Source organism: Lactuca serriola, chromosome 3, assembly GCF_051521515.1.
Source record: "Lactuca serriola cultivar US96UC23 chromosome 3, Lser_US96UC23_V15, whole genome shotgun sequence".
Lineage (NCBI taxonomy): Eukaryota > Viridiplantae > Streptophyta > Magnoliopsida > Asterales > Asteraceae > Lactuca > Lactuca serriola.
The window spans coordinates 214,434,807-214,460,181 of record NC_136410.1 but is presented as its reverse complement, the minus strand read 5'-3'; the positions used below and the strand labels follow the sequence as shown (position 1 = coordinate 214,460,181).

At 35.1% G+C, this 25,375-nt stretch overlaps 1 protein-coding gene across 1 annotated transcript in view; it reads right to left on the bottom strand.

Annotated features, from left to right (window-relative positions):
• Window positions 1-20,393: 20,393 nt before the first annotated feature.
• Window positions 20,394-25,375, bottom strand: part of LOC145096022 (uncharacterized) — a 32,484-nt gene continuing 27,502 nt past the window's right edge. The window contains exons 4-6 of the mRNA XM_079033805.1: window positions 20,659-20,685; window positions 20,547-20,573; window positions 20,394-20,468 (exon numbers count right to left, since the gene is read on the bottom strand). Of these exons, the coding sequence (XP_078889931.1) occupies window positions 20,394-20,468; window positions 20,547-20,573; window positions 20,659-20,685 (129 nt within the window). The remainder of the gene's footprint in view (window positions 20,469-20,546; window positions 20,574-20,658; window positions 20,686-25,375) is intronic.

Below are 25,375 nucleotides of genomic sequence, written 5' to 3'. Positions count from 1 at the left end.
GTAATTTAAAGTACCATGTGATCGGCCTGTATCCTGCTACCTACTCTAGTAAAATGACGATGTAAGACGCCGTAAGAAATGACATTTGGCAACCATACTCTTGCAAGTCCCACTGTAGCGAGCAGCAAGGTGTAGGATAGTCAATCTAGTATAGATCTATACGTAAACTCATACGCTCCCCAATTAAGGAGATTATTGATACAAAAACGGCCATGGCAGGTAGTGCCATCCCCCGTTTAGTGGCTCACATAACTACATGAATGTATATGTAATGAATGTGCTAGTTGTATTGTATGTTCTCCCTCTGTCTAACCTGTATGTATTGTAATGTTCTGCGTGTACTAGCTGTATTGTGTGTTCTCTCTCTATCTAGCTACTATTGAAATGTACTGTGTGTACTAGCTGTACTGTGTGTTCTCTCTCTCTATGTAGCAAGTATTGACTCATGAATGAACTGAATCATTGTATTATTCTTCATTCTAGTAATAGTATTAGTAACTTCCTAAACTATGCCTATCGTAGTTTACTAGTAATATCACTTGTACGTATGAACATGAACATATACCCTTGCTACCCAAGGGTATTAAATTGACTGGTAGAACTTTATGTCTATATATATACATAATATATAACTAATATTTAGACGACCTTCGGACGGATAACCGATGCCCTAAAGCCACATCCCAATGAGGAAAAGGAGATAAAGCGAGCTAGCCTTCCTAAGTCCTTTAAACATTACTTATATAACTATACATATATAGACATGCAATTGACAACTATGTTTGTCATTTAACAGATTTCACATGCTACAAAATGTTATGCATGAAATGGTTTTACATCTTAAAAACACATTGTTACCAAATGTTTTACCTTTGAAATGTTTATTAAAATGACATCAAGTCATTGCTAATTATTGTTCAAAACCCATAAGATGTCTTACAAAACCATTTTTACATTCTTGAAGTAAACTATGCTTATACATTTATATTTTCTTATATAGATATTAATATTATAGTTTACATATCATAGGGATAATTTGAAGATATCAAACATTATTACTATTACCAGGAATCACACAAGAGTCAGTTCATTCATGAGTCTTTACTAGTACATTACCTGATACATGAGTACCTTTACATATGCTTACATGATACATGAACACGCTTACATGAACACATTACATGAATACCTTTACGTAGATACATCGACCTGTGTATACTTACATGAATAATTGAACCTCGGTTCATTAGGATGAATTATTAGTACCTTCAGTAAATCGTCTTGCCTATCCCAGTTCCACGGGAGTCAGTTACGGGACTAACCATTCCTGGAACCTATTGTTCGCTACAGAGGTTAATTGGACAATCTTCGGATGTTCATTAGGTTATCTATTTCGCTTATAGCAAGGTAGAGTCAGTTACAGGACTAACCATTCCTGGAACCTACTGTTCGCCACAGAGGTTAATTGGACAATCTTAGGATGTTCATTGGGTTGTTATTACATATATTAGGAGACAGTTACAGGACTAACCATTCCTGGAACCTACCGTTCGCTACATAGGTTAATTGAACAATCTTTGGATGTTCATTAGGTTATTTACTTCGACTACATCGATGTAAAGTCAGTTACGGGACTAACCATTCCTGGAATCTACTGTTCGCCACAGAGGTTAAATTGAACAATCTTCGGATGTTCATTAGGTTATATCTTTCGCTTATTGCGATGTTGTGTTACTCCTAGTACCCAGTGACAACACTTACATTAGTACCTTTTCCTGTTTACTTTATTTTGTGATACTTTCACATAAACGATGAGTTAGACTAAGTACTTTAGTACTAAACAATTAGAGGAAAACTATCATTTTACAAACAAAACATTCGGGTCTTGGTTGAAGACTACATTTCATACTCATAGAAAATAAGGGTTTTTCTAGGGATTTCATACTTACTTCAATATTTTCATTTAAAGGCTTTCATGGCCTTCATAACAGATCTTCATAAGCAAGACAATGACACTTAATTTCTTATGAATTCACCAGCTTTAAAGCTGATACTCGCTTTCAAAATAACTTGTATTCGCAGGTCAGCAGTAGACAGGTACGATGGCCAGGTTTTGAGAAGACGGAGCAGTCAAGTCTCGTTTTTTATTTTGATTGTATATTTTTGGTGTCTTATTACAATGAAAGAACACACATGTATTAAAACTTTACTTATAATGCAATGGATGATGTTGTTGCTTGTTTATTATATTACACTGTTGTGATACTGTACATGACGTCCTTCACCCCTGAACGTTTCCGCCGTTCGTGGTTTTGGGGTGTGACAAATAGACACCAAAATATATCAAAAATAAGAGATGGGTCTTGTATGCTCCATCTTCTCCAAAATTTTGCACCTGTACCTGTCTATCTTTGACCTGAGGATACAAGTTATTTTGAAAACGAGTATCAGCATAAAGCTGGCAAGTTCATAAGAATTTAGTGTGGTTGATGTATTAAACGTATTAAAAATTATAGCGTGAAAAGCTTCAATTTACATTTATAAGTAGTAGAAAACCCTAGAAAATCCTATATTTTCCAGAAAGTACATCGTAAGTGAAAACCTTTAAGTTGCGTGTAAGTTTTATCATTGAAAACTGTTTGTTTGTAAAAGTATAGTAGTAAATCTCCAGTAAGCAGTGTAGATGAAGAAAAGTTATGCCTGTTATCAGTAGTAGTGGTGCGAACTTCCATTAGTAATAGATACTTACTTACTTCGGGATGTTAGCTTGGATTTTATTCTTAGTGTTTTGTTGTGCATATGAGTGTATTCCTTTTATGTGACCAATAGTGTGAGAAATAGAGAGTTCGATGACCTTCCCGGTCATGCGTAGTGTAGTGAAGTAGTGCCATCCCTGAGCCTGATCGGCCCGGACTGTAAATAACAGTCGGGATATAATAGTGTCTGCCCCGTATAGATCTATACATGTAGTGTCGCCTTCCTTTCGGAAAACCCTGGTCACAGGATGTAAGCGCGATAGAGTGTCTTATAGAGGGATTGTGTGTTATACTCTGGATTAGTGTTTTCTCCTGTATTATAGAGTAGTAGTAGTCTTTTGTATAGTTCAAGGAGCGTTCTCTTATATATGTATCATCTTGTAATAATAATGGTTATAGTGTGTATAGTAGTAGAAGTAACGAGTAGTAGTAGCCTTAACTATACCTATTATAGTTAACTTAGTGTGTATGGTTCTCGGCATTTGTATAACAAAGGTATTGAGTATGATGAAGACTTTTATATCTAACACCAATATACATGATATATAACTAAGAAATCAACGACAGTCGGACGGATAACAGATACCCTAAGACCACATCAAACAAGAACAGGAAGTAAGGCGAGCTATCGGTCCTAAGTCCTTCAAGTCTTACTTATATAAATATATTAACGTAGATACATTTTTATAAGGAAAGTAGCTTAAACACAGTTTGAAAATAATTTAATAACAATTTAACAAAAGAATGGATTTAGATATTGAAAATAGTTTTGTTCTCAAAGCAGTTTTAAAAGGAATGTAGAAAATCCTTTATAAAGCATAGTGATAAATCACATGTGATTTGTACTATGAATTGTAAATCACATGTGATTGATTTCCATAAATTGTACATTTGACTTGTATCCCCCCCCCCCTAAAACATGTAAAAACAATTGAAAAGGTTCATTAAGGGGTATGAACTCACCTTAAATGAGTAAATCGGGTGAATGTGTCGGTTGAGCGTTTGGTGTCAAGTAAGGACTTGTACACCCTTTATGACCCTAGTGACATATGAGATATATGTTTTACAAGTAATTAGTGGCTTATACTCTTATTAAAACATTTAGACATCCTAATTTGATTTAAGGTCTTATGGTTGAGTGCTAGAAGGTTAATGAGTTGTATGGAAGGAGTGTATGACCTCACCTTGGAGTTTACTCTCCTAAAACCCACCCTAAGTGATTTTACGGTTGGGAGGCCACATCCCCCATGAGTTTACGGTCGTAAACTCATGGGAGGAGTGTTTTTGAATGCTTTCAAGTCTCAAGTGGTTCTAGAAATGGTTCTAAGGGATTTTACAAGGCTATAGGGGTGTTTAGGGGTCCAAGAGTATACTCCCTTGGAGTTTACGGCCCAAAGGCCACTCCTTGGGAGTTTATGGCCGTAAACCCTATGGTTTATGGTAGTACACTCTCATACACCCTATTCCTTGATTTCTAGGCCCTTGGTTTGATTTCTAACAAATTCTAGTAAAGGTTATAAGGCCTTTTAGGGGTTTAAACTCCCATTTATCATGATTTAGGGGATTTTACGGCCTAAGCACATGCTTGGGTCGTGAACTCTATTTTACCCTTCAAAATTGTGTGTTTGAGTGTTCCAAGTCCGAAATGGCAAGTCCCTAATTCATATCTTAAGTCTAAGGGTGGTTTGGAAGTGTTTTTGGACCTTTTTGCATGGTTAGAGGGTGTTTACGGCCTAAGCACATGCTTGGGCCCTAAACCCTCTTTTATACCCTAAAAATTATTGTTTTGAGGTTTAAACACTCCTAGGTAAATTCCTCAACTAGTGTCTAAGCTCAAAAGAAGGAAAATCGGGACATTTGGTACCATTTTAGGTGTTTACGGCCTAAGGAGGTTCTTAGGCCGTAAACTCCTTTTTGATGGCCATTTTGTGTGGTTTTTGAGCTAATGCAACAATAAATGATGTTTAGAACAAGTTAGGGTAGAAGATCTTACGTTTTGGAGGCGGAAACTTACGGTTTTGAGTCGAAAACGAGCTAGAGAGAGAGAGAGAGTAGAGAGAGAGTGGATCTAGAGTGGTAAAAGAGTTCTAGGAAGTATTCCACCTTCTTTATATAGGTCTCGGGTGTTGCACCCGGTATACGACTACCCGATGCTAAAGCTTAACGGGGTTTAAACTTTTTACCCGGGTTAAATGGTTGTAATAATATAACTTCATTCCATTATCTGGAAATGAAATTTATGAGTTATATTTATTTTGCTATGATAATAATCACATGAAATATAAATAAATAAATAACTATTTATTTATTTGGCGACCCCAAATTACGAAACTTTTTATAAAATGACGTATTCCGTCAGCGGATACGGATTAATATAACGGAATAAACGTTGGGTTGTCACATCATCCCCCCGTTAGGGGAATTTCGTCCCGAAATTTAGAATTCAACCAGTTAAGTTATTACAGTACTACTAGCAAAAGAAAGTTTGACTTTGATTGAATGTAGGGTTTGTTATAAGATAGAAATTTCGAGTTGTCACAATTGCTTAATTCTTGAGTATCACAATAGAAGTCTATGCAGTTTAAGCAAAGCTTTGATGAGCATTGTTTAATTAACGAGTTCCATGATAGAAGTCTATGCAATTTAGCAAAGCTTTGATGAGCATCCTTTAATTCTTGAGTTCCACAATAGAAGTCTATGAAATTTAAGCAAAGCTTTGATGAGCATTGTTTGATTCTTGAGTTCGATAATAGAAGTAGTCAATGCAATTTAGCAAGGCTTTAATGAACATTGTTTAATTCTTGAGTTCTACAATAGAATTCTTTGCAATTTAGTATCGCTTAGATGAACATTGTTTAATTCTTGAGTCCTACAATATAAGTCTATGCAATTTAAGAATGCTTTGATGAGCATTGTTTAATTTTTTAGTTCCAAAATAGAAATCTATGGAATTTAAGCAAACAATTTGATGAGCATTGTTTAATTCTCAAGTTCCATAATTGAAGTCTACACAATTTAAGCAATGCTTCAATGATCATTATTTAATTCTTGAGTTCCACAATACATGTCTAGGCAATTTAGCAAAGCTTTGATGAGCATTGTTTAATTCATGAGTTCCATAATAGAAGTCTATGCAATTTAGAAAAGCTTTGATGATCATTGTTTAGTTTTGGAGTTCCACAATCGAAGTCTATGCAATTTAAACAAAGCTTTGATAAGCATTGTTTAATTCTTGTGTTCCATAATAGATGTAGTCTTTGCAACTTAGCAAAGCTTTGATGAGCATTGTTTAATTCTTGAGTTCCATAATTAGAGTCTATGCAATTTAGTAAAGCTTTGATGAAGTAGTCTACGCAATTTAATTATTGATTTCCACAATAGAAGTAGTCTTCGCAATTTAGCAAAGCTTTGATGAGCATTGTTTAATTCTTGAGTTCCACAACAGAAGTCTACGCAATTTAAGAAAATATTTGATGAGCATTGTATAATTCTCGTGTTCCATAATAGAAGTCTATGCAATTTAAGCAAGCTTTAATGAGCGTTGTTTAATTATTGAGTTCTACAATACATGTCTATGCAATTTAGCATATCTTTGATGAGCATTATTTAATTCTTGAGTTCCACAATAGAAGTCTATGCAAGTTAGCAAAACTTTGACCAGCATTATTTAATTCTTGAATTCCACAATCGAAGTCTATACAATTTAAACAAAGCTTTGATGATTATTGTTTAATTCTTGAGTTCCACAATAGATGTAGTCTTTGCAAGTCAGCAAAGCTTTGATGAGCATTGTTTAATTCTTGAGTCCACAATTGAACTCTATGCAATTTAGTAAAGCTTTGATGAAGTTGTCTTCGCAATTTAATTCTTGAGTTTCACAATAGAATTAGTCTTCGCAATTTAACAAAGCTTTCATGAGAATTGTTTAATTCTTTAGTTCCACAACAGAAGTCTATGCAATTTAAGAAAAACTTTGATGAGCGTTGTTTAATTCATGAGTTCCATAATAGAAGTCTATGAAATTTAAGCAAAGCATTGATGAGCATTGTTTTATTCTTGAGTTCCACAATGGATGTATCATTGCTATTTAGCAAAAGCTTAGATAAGTATTGTTTAATTCTTGAGTTCCATAATTGAAGTCTATTTATTATACCCAAGCTTTGATGAACATTGTTTAATTCTTGAGTTCCACAACATAAGTCTATGCAATTTAAGCAAAGCTTTGATGAACATTGCTTAATTCTCGAGTTCCATTATAGAAGTCTATACAATTTAGCAAAGCTTTGATGAACATTGTTTAACTCTTGAGTTCCACAATAGATGTCTATGAAATTTAAGCAAAGCTTTGATGAACATTGTTTGATTCTTGAGTTCGACACTAGAAGTAGTCAATGCAATTTAGGAAGGCTTTAATGAGCATTGTTTAATTCTTGAGTTCTACAATAGAATTATATGCAATTTAGTAACGTTTTTATGAACATTGTTTAATTCTTTTTTTTTTTTTTTTTGAAAGAGCCAAAGCTCAGCAAACTATATTAAAAAGAATAAAAGAATACAAACACCAAAAATTCAAACAAATAACAAAAATAACCAGCCTATCCATAACCAACTACCAAACCACTTCCTAAGAATAAGAGCTAACCACTCACAACCCCAATAATCCCTAAAATCCTTAAAGTTAGCCCAAGGACTTATTGAATGAGGGAAAAAAGGTAACTTCACCCCCTTGCACCTCCAAAAACTCCGAGAACCATAAAAAAAATAGCAAGGGGTAAGGCCCTTAAAAAAACCCTCAGTCCAAAGACTAAACTTTAAAGAAAATCCAACTAAGACCAAAATCCTCAACCAACAAATCACAAATAAAAACCAAACATATTTACAACTGCTAAACAAAATAACAATGCAATCCCAATTAATCTCCAAGAGCTGACCAAAAACACTTCTTCTGTCCCTTTTCCAATTCTTCATCCTCCTCTTGATTTTCTGCATGAAACTCTCTTCCTTCTTTTCACTAATGTCCATCTTCATCCAATGCAAAAGATTCCTGCAAAGAATACAAAACCCAACGAACCAAAAACCAATACCGAGACTCCAGAAATTCAGAATAAGTTTCAGACTAGACATGGCATCAATCACATGTCTAGGATTTTCAATTTGAATAATCACATAAAAGATCATATCCAAATTAAAAATCCCAATGGTACAAGTCAAATGATTAGAGAGAGAACTCCCCAACCATTGACAATTTCCGTCAATTCCTTTGTAAAACCACTTATTCCAAAATTGCCCCCATCTAAAACCAATACTAAGAACAAACTCAAAATAATTTCTCCACTGCCAACCCCAATTAAAAATCACTTCAACCATCAACTTCACAATTCTGAACCAGAAAATCATCTCTTATTTTTGTCCTTTCCATAAATGCCCCAATCCTTATAGATTCTTTCTTTAATCAAATTGTTATTATTCCTTAAACTCAACAGCTTTAATCTGATTTCATTCTCAATACAAGCTATCACTCCTTCAGCTGTTAATCTCTTCTTATTAAAAATCCTAGCATTCCTTTCCTTCCAAATATGTGCCACACAGCTCGCAAGAATACATTTATTAATTAAATTCTCACCAGAATCCTTGTACAACAGTTTGCAGCACTTCAGAATCAGCTCATTCCAGCCACCCATCTCCAAATTAATTCTCATCTTATCACAAAAATGTCTCCAAATACTTTGTGAGAATTCACAATTAAAGAAGAGATGATCATGTGAATCAGGAATAAGATTACAAAAAGGACAGAGGAGAATTCCTGAAGTTTCCCAAACTCTAACACGATCCTGAGTTTTCAATCTATTCAAGATAGCCATCCATAAAATGAAAGAATTTCTAGGAATGCCCTTACCATACCAAACGATTTCCTTCCATGGCACCTTATTCCCAAAATTATTAATATCTCTCCACACTTGATTGCACGAAAATTGCTTGCAATTACCCTCCTTATCTCTCCAACCAGCAACATCTCTCATATTAGGATCAATACAAAACATAGGAGCATCCTTTAGACCTGAAAATTTATCAACCCAATTTACAGGCCAACAATAAGTATCATAATCAAGCACATCACTAACCAAAGAAAAGTCATTAAATCCATTACTAAACCATTCTCTTCTTGGAATGATAGTGCTTAAAATACCTAAAGGATGCCACCAATCATGCCATAAGGAGGTGTTCCTCCCATTTCCCACACAAGCAACAATATGAGGTCTAACAATTTTCCTAATTTCCAAAAATCTCTTCCAGGTCCAGCTCATGCTTTTCTTTTGCATTATATCCCAAAAATTCCTCTTTCCAATGTAATAAGCTTTCACCCATTGCACCCATAAAGAATTTTTATTATTAACAACATTCCACACATGTTTTGCAAGTAAAGCATCGTTCCATTTCCTTAAATTCTTAATCCCCAATCCTCCATAATCTTTAGGTTTACAAACATCATCCCATTTGACTTTAGCTTTCCCATTAACTTTTTCACCATTAGCCCATAAGAAGCTTCTACACATCTTTTCAATCTCTTTTATAGTTGCAATGGGAATTTTAAAAATTGAAGCCCAATACACATGAATAGATGTCAACACAGATTTAATGAGCTGCAATCTTCCAGCAAACGATAAAGTTTTGCATTTCCAGTTGAAAATTCTCATTCTAATCTTTTCTAACAACTTCTTGCAATCTCTTTCAAAAAGTTTAGTAACACACATAGGAACACCCAAGTATTTAAAAGGAAATTTCCCAACATCAAAAGGAAGAATTCCCAAAATAATTCTCCTCATATTCGGTTTAACACAACTGAAATAGATCTGGCTCTTTTCCATGCTAACCTTCAGCCCAGAAACATTTTTGAAATCATCAAGAGCTTCCCTTATGATTCTAGCCGAGTTCCCATTACCATAAGAAAATACCAGAAGATCATCAGCAAAGCATAAGTGTGAAATGCTAAGCACCTCACACTTATTATGGTATTTAAAATTATGGCTGTCTTCTATTTTCTTGCCAAGAATCATATTGAACACTTCCATCACTATAGTAAATAGGTAAGGTGACAGTGGATCACCTTGCCTAAGTCCCCTCTTTCCTTCAAAATACCCATGGTCTTCACCATTAAAATTGATCATAAACCACGGTGAAGTCACACAAGCCATAATCCACTGAATCATAATCGGATGAAATCCAAACCCTTTAAGACTTCTTTTAAGAAACTCCCAATCCACTGTATCATAAGCTTTTTGAATATCAATTTTTAAGGTACACTTTGGAACTCCCCTCTTATTATTATATCCCACCATCAATTCCTGCGCAAGAAGAATATTATCCAAGATCGATCTTCCAGGAATGAAAGCAGATTGATTCTTACTCACAATTTTCCCCAAACAACTTCTAATTCTATTCACTATAACCTTACTAATACACTTATACAAAGTGTTACAGCAGGCTATAGGTCTAAAATCAGCAACCTTCCTTGGCATATCCACTTTAGGAATTAAAATGACTCTCGTAGCATTTATCCCTTTAAGCAGCTTCCCTGTCCAAAAAAATTCTCTCACTGCTTTGCAAACCTCCGATCCAACAATATTCCAGGCACTTTTGAAAAATTTTGAAGAATATCCATCAGGCCCAGGGGCACGATTGTCATCAATTTCAAACATAGCTGCTTTAATTTCTTCATCAGTCACCACTCTTATCATATTAGTAGCATCTGTTCTGTCTAACCTATTTTGAAAAAGATCTACAACTAGCTCCGGTTTAACAGATCCATCCTTACACCCCAAGAACTTTTTGAAATACGAAACAAATTTATCCTTCAAAGCAATTCCACTAACCCATCTTCCATCTTCATCCAAAACTCTCATAATTCTATTTTTATTGCCCCTGCTCTTCACAATACTATGAAAAAACTTGGTATTATTATCGCCTTCCTGAATCCATTTAATTTTAGATCTTTGGAATAAAAGCTTTTCTTCATCATTACAAGCCTCATTAAATTTGAACAAAAGTTCAGCATGCTCATTCCTAACCTTATAATCATAAGGATTACAATCAATTTCCACTTGTTTACTTTCCATCTTTTTCCTTAGCTCGTGAATTCGCTTCCCATATCCTCTGTAACTGTTACAAAGATCCCTACAATGCCTTTTAAGAATCTTCAATTTCTGACAAACCTTAAACATATAAAACCCTTCAATGTTTTCTTCCCAAACTTCCTTAACCATAGGTAAAAATTCTTCCTTCTCAGTGATAAAGTTAGCAAATCTGAAAGAAGGTCGCCATCTCATTTTGCTCAAAGGTATATTAAGAACAGCAGGACAGTGATCTGAAATTCTATAGGGTTTGAACATAGCATGAGCCAAAGGATAATCCGAAACAAACTTCAAATTAGTCATCACTCTATCCAGTTTCTTCAGGAGGCCCATACTTCCAGCAGGAGTTTTATTCCAAGTAAATTGAAAACCAGTCGAATTCAGGTCCTCAATTTCTAACCAGTTAATACAATCAATAAAGTCCTCAACACCTTTAGGAAATCTAGAACATCCTTCAGAATATTCCGAATGTTTTAAAGCAACATTGAAATCTCCTAATAATCCCCAAGCATCCTCTTTAACCACCAGTTTATGTTTCTTCAAATTCTCCCATAAATCTCTTCTATCCAGATAATTGGAAGCAGCGTAAATAAAAGACAAATACATGCTATAATTAGATTCACAGAATCTAACATAACAGTGAATAACTTGTCTAGAATGAGAAATCACCATCACATCCACAATTCTAGGATTCCATCCAACTATGATCCTAGTTCCAGCCTCACAACAACTGTTATTAGAAACCCAATCCCATTGTCCAAAAGTCTTGGCACAAACATTATTCAAATTACCAATCCTAACATGCGATTCCACCACAGAGCAAATGCTAAGATTATTGCTTCTAATAACATCAATAACCTCCTTCTGCTTAACCATCTTATTTAAACCTCTAACATTCCAGCATCCTATCGACATCATTGTTGACCAGCATAATTTTTGACATCAACCTCCTCTAATGCCTGAGAGTTCCCAACTATACTTTTACTACTCCCCTGATTCTTCAAAATACCCTTCTCATTTCTATTACCACTCTTTATATTATCTTTCTCAATTATCTTAGATGATAACATCTTATTTTTCATTTTCCCATCAATATCATCCAAAGATACTTCATTATCTCCATTCTGCAATTCTCCTTCTTTTTCCCCTTTAGTATCTTCTTCCATTCTATCCAAAACTTCCTCCTCTATCATTCCCAAAACTTCAAAACTGTTTTTGTTATTGCCTTCAATCATTGTTTTATTGATATTATCACTTCTCAACTTTTCTTCTTCTTTATTATTAGTATTCATATCAGCATACCCTTGTTTCTTATTATCCTTAACCCCCTGATTACCCTCCATATTCTTACTATTCACATACTTCTCATATCTTTTATTCTTGTCTAAATTCCAATATCCAATCCCCTTATTGCCCCAATTCCCATTCTGCCCTTTTCCACTATCCCCTCTATAACCATTATTTCCTCTAAATTTATTCCCCCTGTTATAATTACTATTCTTCCCATTAAATCTCTGATTATTCATCTGAGAATAGCCTTCCTTATTTTTGCTTGTACCTTCTCCATTATTATTACTTGCCTTCTTCTTATAATTGACTTCCACAAATCCATCATCCTTAGCAATTTCCTTTCCTTTATTATTCTTAATATTCTCTTCACCCCCATTTTTAACCACTTTATCTTCACTCAAAGCAGCAAGACAAACTTTATCCATGTGCCCAAATACCTTGCAATGATTACATCTCGAAGGAGTCCAAGCATATTCCACATCAAAACTCTGAATTACAGCAGTATTAGTAACAAAATCCCACGTAGATATATCAATTTTCCTCTTCCATTCCTTATCAGCTTTCATTTCAACAAGGATCCTAGCATAAGCATTTCTTCCTTTGTGTTCCAAACACATTTCCTCAGTAAAAGAATCAAATGCCAGCGGAATACCTATCTTGCTAGCTATTATACACAAATTATCTCCACTCCATACTTCTAGAGGCAAATCAAAAATTTTTATCCATACCGGTATTTTATCATGATTATTTTTTGTTAAAGTCAAACCTGGTCTCCAACGTTGAAGAAATAGTGGCATATTATTAAACATCAACCATGGGCTACCCTCCAACACCTCTAACATCCCTTTTTCATCACTAAATTTAAAAAAGAAAAATCCTTTGCTGTTCATGAATACCTCCTCTAATCCCATATTCTTCCAAAGTCTTCTAACCTCTTTCTGTATCACTGGAAAAGCCAACTTCTTGTCAATCATATACCCATACAAAGTATTAGTATAAGGAATACTAGCACTTTTTAGATTTTCAATTGGAATGATAACCGGCCCTTCATCATTATCAATTACTCCTGGTATATATCTAACATCTATTTTACCCTTATGCCTATTTCCTTTTAACACCCCTGCATAAGAGTTCTCCAACTTCCCCTGCACCTCATTCTCAACCACTTTACCATTTTTAGCAACTCCCAAAATTGAAGGTAAATTATTAATACTATTAATAACAGTTCCTGATAACAACTTTCCATTATTATCAATACTAGTCATATCAATATCCTCCTCCTCCATCATTATTTCTTCATCTTCACTTGTCTCTTCCTCACTTGAATCAATTTCCCCCTCTTCTTCTTCTGAACTCTCTTCTTCTTTATCATCTTCCACCTTATCCTCTATCTTACCCAATTTCAAATCATCCATATTCATATTCTGAATCATCCCCTTATCAACTCCCTTCCCCACCTGTCCTTCTTCCTTCAATTCACTCATAAATTGAAATCCAACTCCTGGACTGCAATCTTCTTTATTACTAGCATTTTTCTCCCCATTAGTTCTAATCTTCATAACTTCATTATCTTCTATTTTAGAATTATTCTGATTTTTAACATCCATCACCGATATGGTAGAATTCACCCTAACCATTTCACTAATAACATTCTTCAGTTCAGTATTCGGACTCAAAACTTCATTACTCATCATCAACCCATCCCAACTTTTCATCAGATTAGCAGTATTACCAGTTGGAATAGTAACAACATGAGATCTAACCTTTTTAGAATCACCAGACGACTCTTTCTTCAATTCTTTCTCCTTTCCATCAGATCCAATTATAGAAATGTTAGTATCCGACTCCCAAACTGAGACAGATTCCGATTCTTCTCCCGTTTCCTCCTCTGAACCATCTTCATTAACGAACTCTTCAGTATCCATCGGAGCTAATTTATCCACCTTCTTCCTAGCTCTGTTCTTAATCCTGAAACTTTTCCCCTCCATTTTCCATCCAGCTTTGCTAATCCCAGATGTAACAGCTCCAGTCGCACTTGGTTTGCGACGAGCTTTATAGATCGTGGCAGATGATTGTTCAATTACCCCAGGAGGAACAAGATCATTCACCTCCATTTCAGTTTTTGTATAACGAACTGCAGCACTTTTATCCGGAGGTTTAACCTTCACATCCTTCAATCTATCCGATTTGGAAGATGCTCCCATTAAATCAACGGAATTAGGAAAGATATTGCTTCACCGAATAAATAAATTCGTCGGAAAAGCAGCGCCGATGAATCTCAGCTAGATCGCACCACCGTCAGAAAGAATCAGGATAAGAGAGAGAAAGTAACATTGTTTAATTCTTGAGTTCCATAATAGAAGTCTATGAAATTTAAGGATGCTTTCATGAGCATTGTTTAATTTTTGAGTTCCACAATAGAAATCTATGGAATTTAAGCAAACAATTTGATGAGCATTGTTTAATTCTCGAGTTCCATAATTGATGTCTATGCAACTTAAGCAAAGCTTTAATGAGCATTGTTTAATTCTTGAGTTCCACAATACATGTCAATGCTATTTAGCAAAGCTTTTATGAGCATTGTTTAATTCATGAGTTCCACAATAGAAGTCTATGCAATTTAGCAATGCGTTGATGATCATTGTTTAATTCTTGAGTTCCACAATCGAAGTATATGCAATTTAAACAAAGATTTGATGAGCATTGTTTAATTCTTGAGTTCCACAATAGATGTAGTCTTTGCAATTTAGCAAAGCTTTGATGAGCATTGTTTAATTCTTGAGTTCCACAACTGAATTCTATGAATTTTTGTAAAGTATTGATGAAGTAGTCTTCGCAATTTAATTCTTGAGTTCCACAACAGAAGTAGTCTTTTCAATTAAGCAAAGCTTTCATGAGAATTGTTTAATTCTTGAGTTCCACAACCGAAGTCTATGCAATTTAAGAAAAGCTTTGATGATCATTGTGTAATTTATGAGTTCCATAATAGAAGTCTATGCAATTTAAGCAAAGCTTTGATGAGCATTGTTTAATTGTCGAGTTCCATAATAGAGGTCTATACAATTTAGCAACGCTTTGATGAGCATCGTTTAATTCTTGAGTTCCACAATAGAAGTCTATGCAATTCAAGTAAATCTTTGATAAGCATTGTCCGATTCTTGAGTTCGACAATAGAAGTAGTCAATGCAATTTAGCAAGGCTTTGATGAGCATTGTTTAATTCTTGAGTTCTACAATAGAATCCGAAGCAATTTAGTAACGCTTTCATGAGTATTCTTTAATTCTTGTGTTCCACAATAGAAGTCTATGCAATTTAAGAATGCTTTGATGTGCAATGTTTAATTCTTGAGTTCCACATTAGAAGTCTATGCAATTTAAGCAAACAATTTGATGAGCATTGTTTAATTCTCTAGTTCCATAATAGAAGTCAATGCAATTTAAACAAAGCTTTAATGAGCATTATTTAATTCTTGAGTTCCACAGTACATGTCTATGACATTTAGCAAAGCTTTGATGTGCATTGTTTAATTCTCTAGTTCCACAATAGAAGTCTGCAATTTTGCAAAGTTTTGATGAGCATTGTTTAATTCTTGAGTTCCACAATCGAAGTCTATGCAATTTAAACAAAGTTTTGATGAGTATGGTTTAATTCTTGTGTTCCACAATAGATGTAGTCTTTTCAATTTAGCAAAGCTTTGATGAGCATTGTTTAATTCTTGAGTTCCACAACTCAAGTCTATGAATTTTAGTAAAGTATAGATGAAGTAATCTTCGCAATTTAATTCTTGAGTTCCACAATAGAAGTAGTATTTGCAATTAAGCAATACTTTCATGAGAATTGTTTAATTCTTGAGTTCCACAACCAAAGTCTATGCAATTTAAGAAAAGCTTTGATGAGCATAGTGTAATTCATGAGTTCCATAATAGAAGTCTATGAAATTTTAGCAAATCATTGATGAGCATTATTTAATTCTTGAGTTCCACAATAGAGGTATCTTTGCTTTTTAGCAAAGCTTTGACGAGCCTTGTTTAATTCTTGAGTTCCACAATTGAAGTCTATGCAATATACCAATGCTTTGATGAGCAATTTTTAATTATTGAGTTCCACAACAGAAGTCTATGCAATTTAAGCAAAGCTTTGATGAGCATTGTTTAATTCTCAAGTTCCATAATAGATGTCTATGCAATTTAGCAAAGCTTTGATGAGCATCGTTTAACTCTTGTGTTCCACAATAGAAGTCTATGAAATTTAAGCAAAGCTTTGATGGGCTTTGTTTGATTCTTGAGTTTGACAATAGAAGTAGTCAATGCAATTTGGCAATGCTTTGATGAGCATTGTTTAATTCTTGAGTTCTAAAATAGAAGTCTTTGCAATTTAATGAAACTTTGATGAGCATTGTTTAATTCTTGAGTTCCACAATAGAAGCCTTTGCAATTTAAGCAATGATTTGATGAGCATTGTTTAACTCTTGCGTTCCACAATAGAAGGCTACTCAATTTAAGCAAAGACTTTTATGAGCGTTGTTTAATTCTCGAGTTCCATAATAGAAGTATATGTAATTTAAGCAAAGCTATAATGAACATTGTTTAATTCTTGAGTTCTACAATACACGTCTATGCAATTTAGCAGAGTTTTGATGAGCATTATTTAATTCTTGAGTTCTACAATAAAAGTCTATGAAATTTAGCAAAGCTTTTATGAGCATTGTTTGATTCTTGAGTTCCACAATCGAAGTCTATGCAATTTAAACAAAGCAATGATGAGTATTGTTTAATTCGTGAGTTCCACAATAAATGTAGTCTGTGCAATTAGCAAAGCTTTGATTTGAATTGTTTAATTCTTGAGCTCCACAAATGAAGTCTATGCATTTTAGTAAAGTTTTGATGGAGTAGTAGTCTTCGCAATTTAATTCTTGAGTTCCACATTAGAAGTAGTCTTCGCAATTTAGCAAAGCTTTGATGAGCATTGTTTAATTCATGAGTTCCACAACAGAAGTCTATGCAATTTAAGTAAAGCTTTGATGAGCATTGTTTAATTCTTGAGTACCATAATAGAAGTCTATGCAATTTAAGCAAAGCATTGTTGAGCATTGTTTAATTCGTGAGTTCCACAATAGATGTATCTTTGTTATTTAGCAAAGCTTTTATGAGCATTGCTTAATTCTTAAGTTCCATAATTGAAGTCGATGGAATATACCAAAGCTTTAAAGAGCATTGTTTAATTCTTGAGTTCCACAATAGAAGTCTATGCAATTTAAGCAAAGCTTTGATGAGCATTGTTTAATTCTCGAGTTCCATGATAGAAGTCTATACACTTTAGCATGTCCTAGGGTGTCTTGAATTTGTTTACTAGTTGTTTAAAGACTAATTTGATACACATATGTGATATTATATGTTAACTAGGATCATAGAGTGTGTTCAAGACTTCACTTGACACCTAGCAATCCTACATCTTCAGTTCATCTGTACCACTCACTACAGGTGAGTTCATACCCCTTAATCAATGTTTTAAATGTTTTATGGGGGGATACAAGTAGAATCATGCTAGTTATTATATCAATCATATGTGATTAATAAGCAGTATTTAAATGATTTACTACACATTAGCTGTTTTACCAAACAGTTTTCTTCAAATGATTTTCATATACGTTTTATATGTTTAAAACTACTTATTAAACTGTTCATTATACACTGTATGTTTCATTTCAAACCCATTTACAATTGTGTTTCAAACAAATGTTTCTTTATACTTAAACTGTTTTATCAAACAAATGCTTTCAACCCGCTTTATAGATTGACATCAAGTCGATCTTTTCTTAGATAGTAATCATGTTCAAAGGTTTTACAAAACTTATTTTAGGCTTTTATATTGTCAATTGCATGCCTATGTATGTATAGTTATATAAGAAATGTTTAATGGACTTAGGAAGGCTATCCGCTCTATTTCCTTTTCACTGTTGGGATGTGGTCTGGTGGGTATCAGGTTTCCGTCCGAAGGTCGTTTAAATATTAGTTATGTATCATGTGTACATATATAGTCATAAAGGTTCTTCCAGTCAGTTCAATACCCTTGGGTAGCAAGGGTATACTTCCATGTTCATACGTACCAGTTATATTACTAGTAAGCTACCATATGGGTAGTTTAGGAAGATACTAATACGTTTACTAAAATACAAAATCATACCACGAGTCAGTTCATTCATGAGTCTATACATGCTAGATAGAGAGAGAACACACATTACAGCTAGTACACACGGTACATAACTACACATGCTAGATAGAGAGAACACATGTTACAGCTAGCACACACAGAACATTACAGTACACTACTATACTGTTACATGAGTACATTTACATGAGTACATTTACCTGAGTACATTTACATAGATACGTTTACATAGAGACCCTGTTATAAGCATGCCTATACATGATCATAGTAATGTGAATGTTCACGGCTTGCAAACATGCAGGGGTCGTGTTTGGGTCCCAAAATCTCTTTGACAGGGGAGCATCTAGCCTGGGATCTAGCCATCACATTATGCCTTATCCCTTAAATAAGGTAATATTAGTACAAAAGTAGTCACTTATTACAAATACTACAATACTTACGAGATTACAATAGACTTAAGGTAGTTAGTATGGTTGTAGTTATTTGATACTACACCATAGTACTATTTCATTTTCCTATTACATTCACTTCGTGAACATTCACACGATGCACGGTAATATAGAAACTATATTTTTGGTTAATGATAGTCAAATTTGGGAAAATACACACTCTTACAAGAGACACACACACAAATACTAGATGCCTTGGTAGAAGGATACTTTTAGTAGGAAACATATGGTTTTCTAGGATGTTCAAAACGTTTTCATACTTACAGTTCATATACATACAAATACATTCTTACAAATTAAGACACTAAAATACTTATGATCTCACCAGCTTTAAAGTTGATACTCTCTTTAAAAATAACTTGTATCCTCAGGTCAACAGTAGACCGGTACCGATGCAATGTTTAGAGAAGATGGAGCTCGTTCAAGAATCATCTTTCATTTTGATTCATACTTTAGTGTTTATCATAATTTGATAGAACACACTTGTATTAAAATTATATTATTAATGTATTGTTGCTTGTTTACTACTTTTCATTGTTGTGATACTGTACAGGACGTCCTCCGCCCCAAAACGTTTCCGCCGTTCATGGTTTTGGGGTGTGACAGATTGGTATCAGAGCATTGTTTATAGTGAATTAAGTATATCAACCCATAAAAGATATACAGACTATAAATACAATGGGATTAAAAATACTCTGACCAAGAGTTTATACTTTAAATAATAAAATATTTAATTAAGTATGCGTGCCTGCATTCATACTAAAATCAATGTCACTAGGACAGTACAAAAGAATTACAATTGTTGAAGGGGGGGTAACCTAAGTGCTTGATGGTTGAAGGGGGCAACGGTGGTGCCAGTGTTAGGTGGTCAAACATCTAAAAACCAAAAATCGACCATATTAGCAAATCAAACCCATTATAGGTTTTGTTTAAGAGCTTTAGGACTTGAAATCATCAACACAAGTAATATTTAGGGCTTGAAATCGTCGCTTGCATTGATGTACAGTGGCAACTTCTAAACTCGTGGCAAGAAAACAAAAAGGCTTGTGTGTTCAGGTTTGAGCTTGAACTCGTGGGTTGTCTCACTATCACCTATATGCAAAACATCAAGATCGAGAGTTAGTTTATGGGATTGAAACCGACATAGATATGGAGGTTAGGGGAATAACTCACCGCTTACCTTGAATCAACCCATTCTGATGACCAATACTCATGAAAATATAACAGCAAATACTAAGAACCAAGAATAAGAGGCAAAAATAAACATGGTTTACATGTTCGTGGTCCAAAACATATTAGAAACCACGGGTTTCGATAGGGACTGTGAGCACCAAGGCAGTCCGATATGTCGTGGCTGTAAATGGGAAATTAAGTTTAGAGGTTATGGGTTTGATATGAAGAGTATTGGTTTGAAATGGTGGCTGATTATTGCGATGGTTTGATGATGGCAGAGGAGAATGTTGGTCATGCCGGAGGTGATTATGATGATGGAGCTGTGAGTTACAGTTTAAAGAGAAGAAAGCTTTTGGTCTAGATCTGAAAATTTTTGGTCTAGATCTACAAAAAGTACAACATACACCAGAATTCGTTTTGGCCGATATCTACGCAAATAGATGAAGATGAAGATTAATGGTTAATGTGTTGTAAAATCTATAATCTTTTGAAAAAATCTCCATCTGCAACAAATCAGTGATATATATTTAAACAAAATCTAAAATCTATTGAACATAAACCAACTATATAGATTTTTTTACCAGAGATCTAGAGGAAGAACCACCGATCTGAAACGAATCAAACAAAAGTGGAAAAATTAAACAAAATTAGAAATCCTAAGAATATATACCAAATATATATACATAATTTTACCGCAGACATGGAGGGCACACGAACGACCTGCAATAAATCAAACAAAATTGAAAAAAAACTACAGAACATATACCATACATATATATAAAGAGAGATAACTTGGTGGTGCGATTTTCGTGTACCATATCCATTCTCAAATCCCTTTAAGAAGAAAATAAAAATCTAGATGAGAGAAAATGTTTGCTAAGAGATGTCGGATTTGCGAACAAATACTGCTACCGATTTCTTTTTGTTTAGGTTTCCAAAGAAAGTGAGGGACGACTTAAAGGCTTGCGTTTGGTTTCTTTTAAGACAGTGGGAGAAGAGGTTAATGCCGCCCAAATTTTCTTTTGACAGGAATGCCCTTTTTATTTCAAAATTTAAACAAGTCGCCCAAAATGTGAATCACATGTGATTCCAACACTTGATCAAGGTGTTTCTTAGTCCTGGAAGGTGTTTCCTTTAATATAGTTTTTTATAAACACTATATTTATGTCAATATGTGTCCTTATATGTCATTTAGGACTTATTGTGTCATGGGACATCATTCATGGAACTTCTCATCCTTACACGCATACCCGATTGAATCACCCACATCAGGTGAGTTCATACCCCATAATTAATCTTTTAATTGTTTAAGGGGGGGGAATACAAGTTGAACACAATGATAATTGTGTAAGAGTTTTTTGTTAAGCATCTTTCAAAATGTTACTTATGTTATTTATAAGTTGTCAAAACATTTCAAAACTCTTTAAAGTCCTGTTACTTTATAGTTACACAAAACTCTGTTTTTAAAGTACAATCATAACTTAGTAGATAAATGAGTCTTTTCAATAACAGTCCAAGTAGAACATTAGTAAACTATAATAGGTATACTTTAGGAGAATGTTATTCATTACTTCTAGTACAATGAAGTACACAAAGAGTCAGTTCATGCAAGAATCAAACAAACAGTGAAGAGAATCAAACAATACCATACAGAACATGTAGTAAAGAGATAGAGAACAATACCATACAGAACAAACAAGTTAGGTTGCTATAACATGAGAACACACAAACATGATCTAATTATACCAATGAATCACTAACTCATTGTTTTAAACAAAAGGTGATAGTTATATTGGGTATACATGATCATATAACTTTAATGTGAATTACACGGCTTGCAAGAATTTGCAGGGGTCGCGTTTGGTTCCCTTAATCTCTTGACAGGGAGAGCGTTTAGTAGGGGTTCTAGCCTTCACATTATGACCGTAATAAAACAAATATGTTTTTAGGTTATTTAGTACATCCGTATGTCATTATAAACAACATTTGTGTACTTACTTTTCCCATTACTTTCATAAAGTGATAGTACCACTTGAAAGTTGAACTAAATCAAGCATAAGTCATAGACTTTTAAAAGGTTTAAAGAATTTAAACAGGAAGTCGAGAATCAATTGGGCAGGAACATTAAGATGCTTCGATCTGATCGAGGTAGTGAGTATCTTAGTTTAGAGTTCCTCGACTATCTTAGGGAATGTGGGATTGTCTCACAATTGACACCTCCCAGGACACCGTAGTTGAATGGTGTGGCTGAGAGGCGTAATCAAACCTTGTTGGATATGGTTCGTTCGATGATGAGTCGAGCTTCGCTACCAATCTCATTTTGAGGGTATGCCTTAGAGACTGTCGCGCATATCCATAATCTGGTCCCTACAAAGAAAGTTTCCAAAACTCCTCATGAGATGTGGACTTGTAAAGTACCCAAACTAGACCACATCAAGATTTGGGGTTGCGAGGCTTTCGTGAGACGCGAGACTCATGATAAGCTCGAACCTCGAAGTGAGAGGTGTATTTTCATCGGCTATCCACAGAAATCCTTTGGTTACCACTTCTACAGACCTAGTGAAAATGTGGTCTTTGTAGCTAGAAGGGCTTTCTTGAGAGAGAGAGAGAGAGAGAGTTAATAAGCTAAGGAAACAGTGGGAGGCAAGCTGACCTTGAAGAAATTCAAGAGTCAAGTGGTGAAGGAACCTCAAACCCTAGAACTCAACTTGAGGAGGAAACTCCTGTTGAGCCAATTGACAAGTCTGTACCTCTGAGGCGTTCCACAAGGGTTAGGATACCTTAGCATTACTATGGATTCCATATTACTGCGGAAGGTGATACACTTATCAGTGAAGAGACACTGATCGGTCTGGATGAACCTAACAGTTACGCGGAAGCCATGGCAGGCCCTGAGTCAGCCAAGTGGAAAAGAGGCAATGGACAGCGAGATATAGTCCATGTATGACAATCAAGTTTGGAACTTGGTTGAGAATGTACCAGGTCGTAAGACAGTTGGGTGCAAGTGGATCTTCAAGAAGAAGACCGACATGGATGGTAATGTACACACTTATAAGGCACGACTGGTTGCAAAGGGTTTCTCACAAACTCCAGGAGTTGATTATGATGAGACCTTTTCTCCAGTGGCCAAGATTAAGTCTATTAGGGTTCTATTAGCCATAGCCACATTTCATGACTATGAAATATGGCAAATGGATGTCAAAACCGCATTCCTTAATGGAAAGTTGGATGAGGATGTCTACATGAGTCAGCCAGAGGGTTTTGTTAATACAGAGTACCCTAATAGAGTGTGTAAGCTTGAGAAATCCATTTATGGATCAAAGTAAGCACCTCGCAGATGGAATCTTTGCTTTGATGAGAAAGTCAAAGAGTTTGGCTTTTCTAGGAGTGAAGATAAATCTTGTGTATATGTCAAGGCTAGTGGTAGTATAGTTAGCTTTTTGGTATTGTATGTGGATGTCATACTACTCATAGGAAATGACATCCCAACTCTGCAAGAAGTTAAGTTCTGTCTTGGGAAGTGTTTCTCTATGAAGGACCTAGGAGAAGCTACCTATATTCTAAGGATAAGGATCTTGAGAAACCGGAGTAAAAGACTAATTGGACTTAGTCAAAGTACCTACTTGGATAAGGTGCTTAAGAGATTCGGAAAGCAAGACTCCAAGAAAGGAAAGTTACCCCTCCAAAGTAACGCCAAATTGAGTAAGACACAAAGCCCTATTACTTAGGCTGAGAATAGCATAAATAAGTCGAATACCTTATGCATCGGTTGTAGGATCGATCATGTATGCTATGACGTGTACTCGACCTGATGTAGCCTTTTCCTTGAGAATGGTTAGCAGGTATCAGGGGAACCCTACCAAGGCACACTGGACTGCGGTAAAGAATATCCTCAAGTACCTACGGAGGACTAAGGACTGGGTCCTCACCCTCGGTGGGAGTGATGACTTGAGAGTTGTATGGTATAGTGATGCTAGCTTTCAGACTGTTAGGGATCATTTTCGCTCTCAGTCATGTTGGGTCTTTACCATAAACGGAGGAGCGATTTCTTGGAAGAGTTCCAAGCAAGAAATAGTGGCTGATTCAACTTGCGAATCAGAGTATATAGCAGCGAGCGAAGCAGCAAAGGAGGCGATATGGATGAAGAACTTCATTGGAGACCTTGGAGTTGTACCAGCTATTAAGAAGCCAATGGAAATTTTCTGTGATAGTGAAAGAGTTGTTGCCTTAGCCAAGGAACCAAGGGATCACGGGAGATCCAGATACATCGACAGAAAATACCATTTCATCAGACATCGAATAGAAGAAGGAATCCTCGTGGCGAAGAGGGTATCATCGGATGAGAATCCAGCAGATCCCCTCACGAAGGGACTAACTCGGGTTAAGCATTTCCAGCATGCTCAGAGCATAGGGTTGAAGGATGATATTAGATTTAGTAGTTAGATAACCTCGAAATTTGTAAAGTGTAATTGACATTAGATGATGAATAAAAGGTGTTTTATTTATGAGTAAAGTGTTGCTATCTCTTGTCGATCATTTACTATATTTCTTTTGCATGTTTTGACTTCCAGAATAATTATGTTTGGTATATCATATTATTCGAAGCTCCACTGTCGGTCATATGTTGGAAGTAGGTATGAATAAAGACTGTCATGATTGGTTGTAGAGGTCTAACTTGTTGGACATGACTACAACAATCATGAGTGCTCATAAGTTCTAAGCATTGAACTTAACCCACGCTCACTGGAATCACTTCATGGAATTTATCTCGAGTGATCGTGAGACGGTAGTATCATATAAGTCTTCAACCGTAGAGATATGATTTGCTACCTATGAGTTGGTTATGCATTGATTGTACGAAAACACATTGGTAACTCGATGTTATAAAACGTGCCTTTGTGTATGATTCAACAAGTAGTAGAGAAAACATATGAGTCGAAGTTTATCTGTTCCTTCTTGGATTAGAAGCTGATATCTGGGCCCCTCGATGATTTTTTTTTACCTATGTACCGGGCCCGGTCAGAACTAAGTTGATGTGTTCAATTAAGTTTTTGTTAAAGAAATCGAAAATCAGGAAACAAACTGCTAGACAATAAGTAAGACATTGTTCCATGTATTTGTCCGGCTGATATCTAGAACAGTGGATTATATGATCACTTACCTTAAATGACGTATCATCATCTTCTCATTTCCAAGAGACCTTGAAAGAGCTACGATTGCTGATCGGTTCCTGAAGTCATACTTGCAGTTATAGTTATTAGACATATCCAAGTGGGAGACTGTTGGATAAGGTGTCTAAGTCCATAACTATTTCTGGTATGTACTTGACCCGACCCGACATGGTCCATTTCGGTTGCATGGCATCATGTATTTGGATAGACTAAGTGAGAGAAAATAACACTTGTGGTTT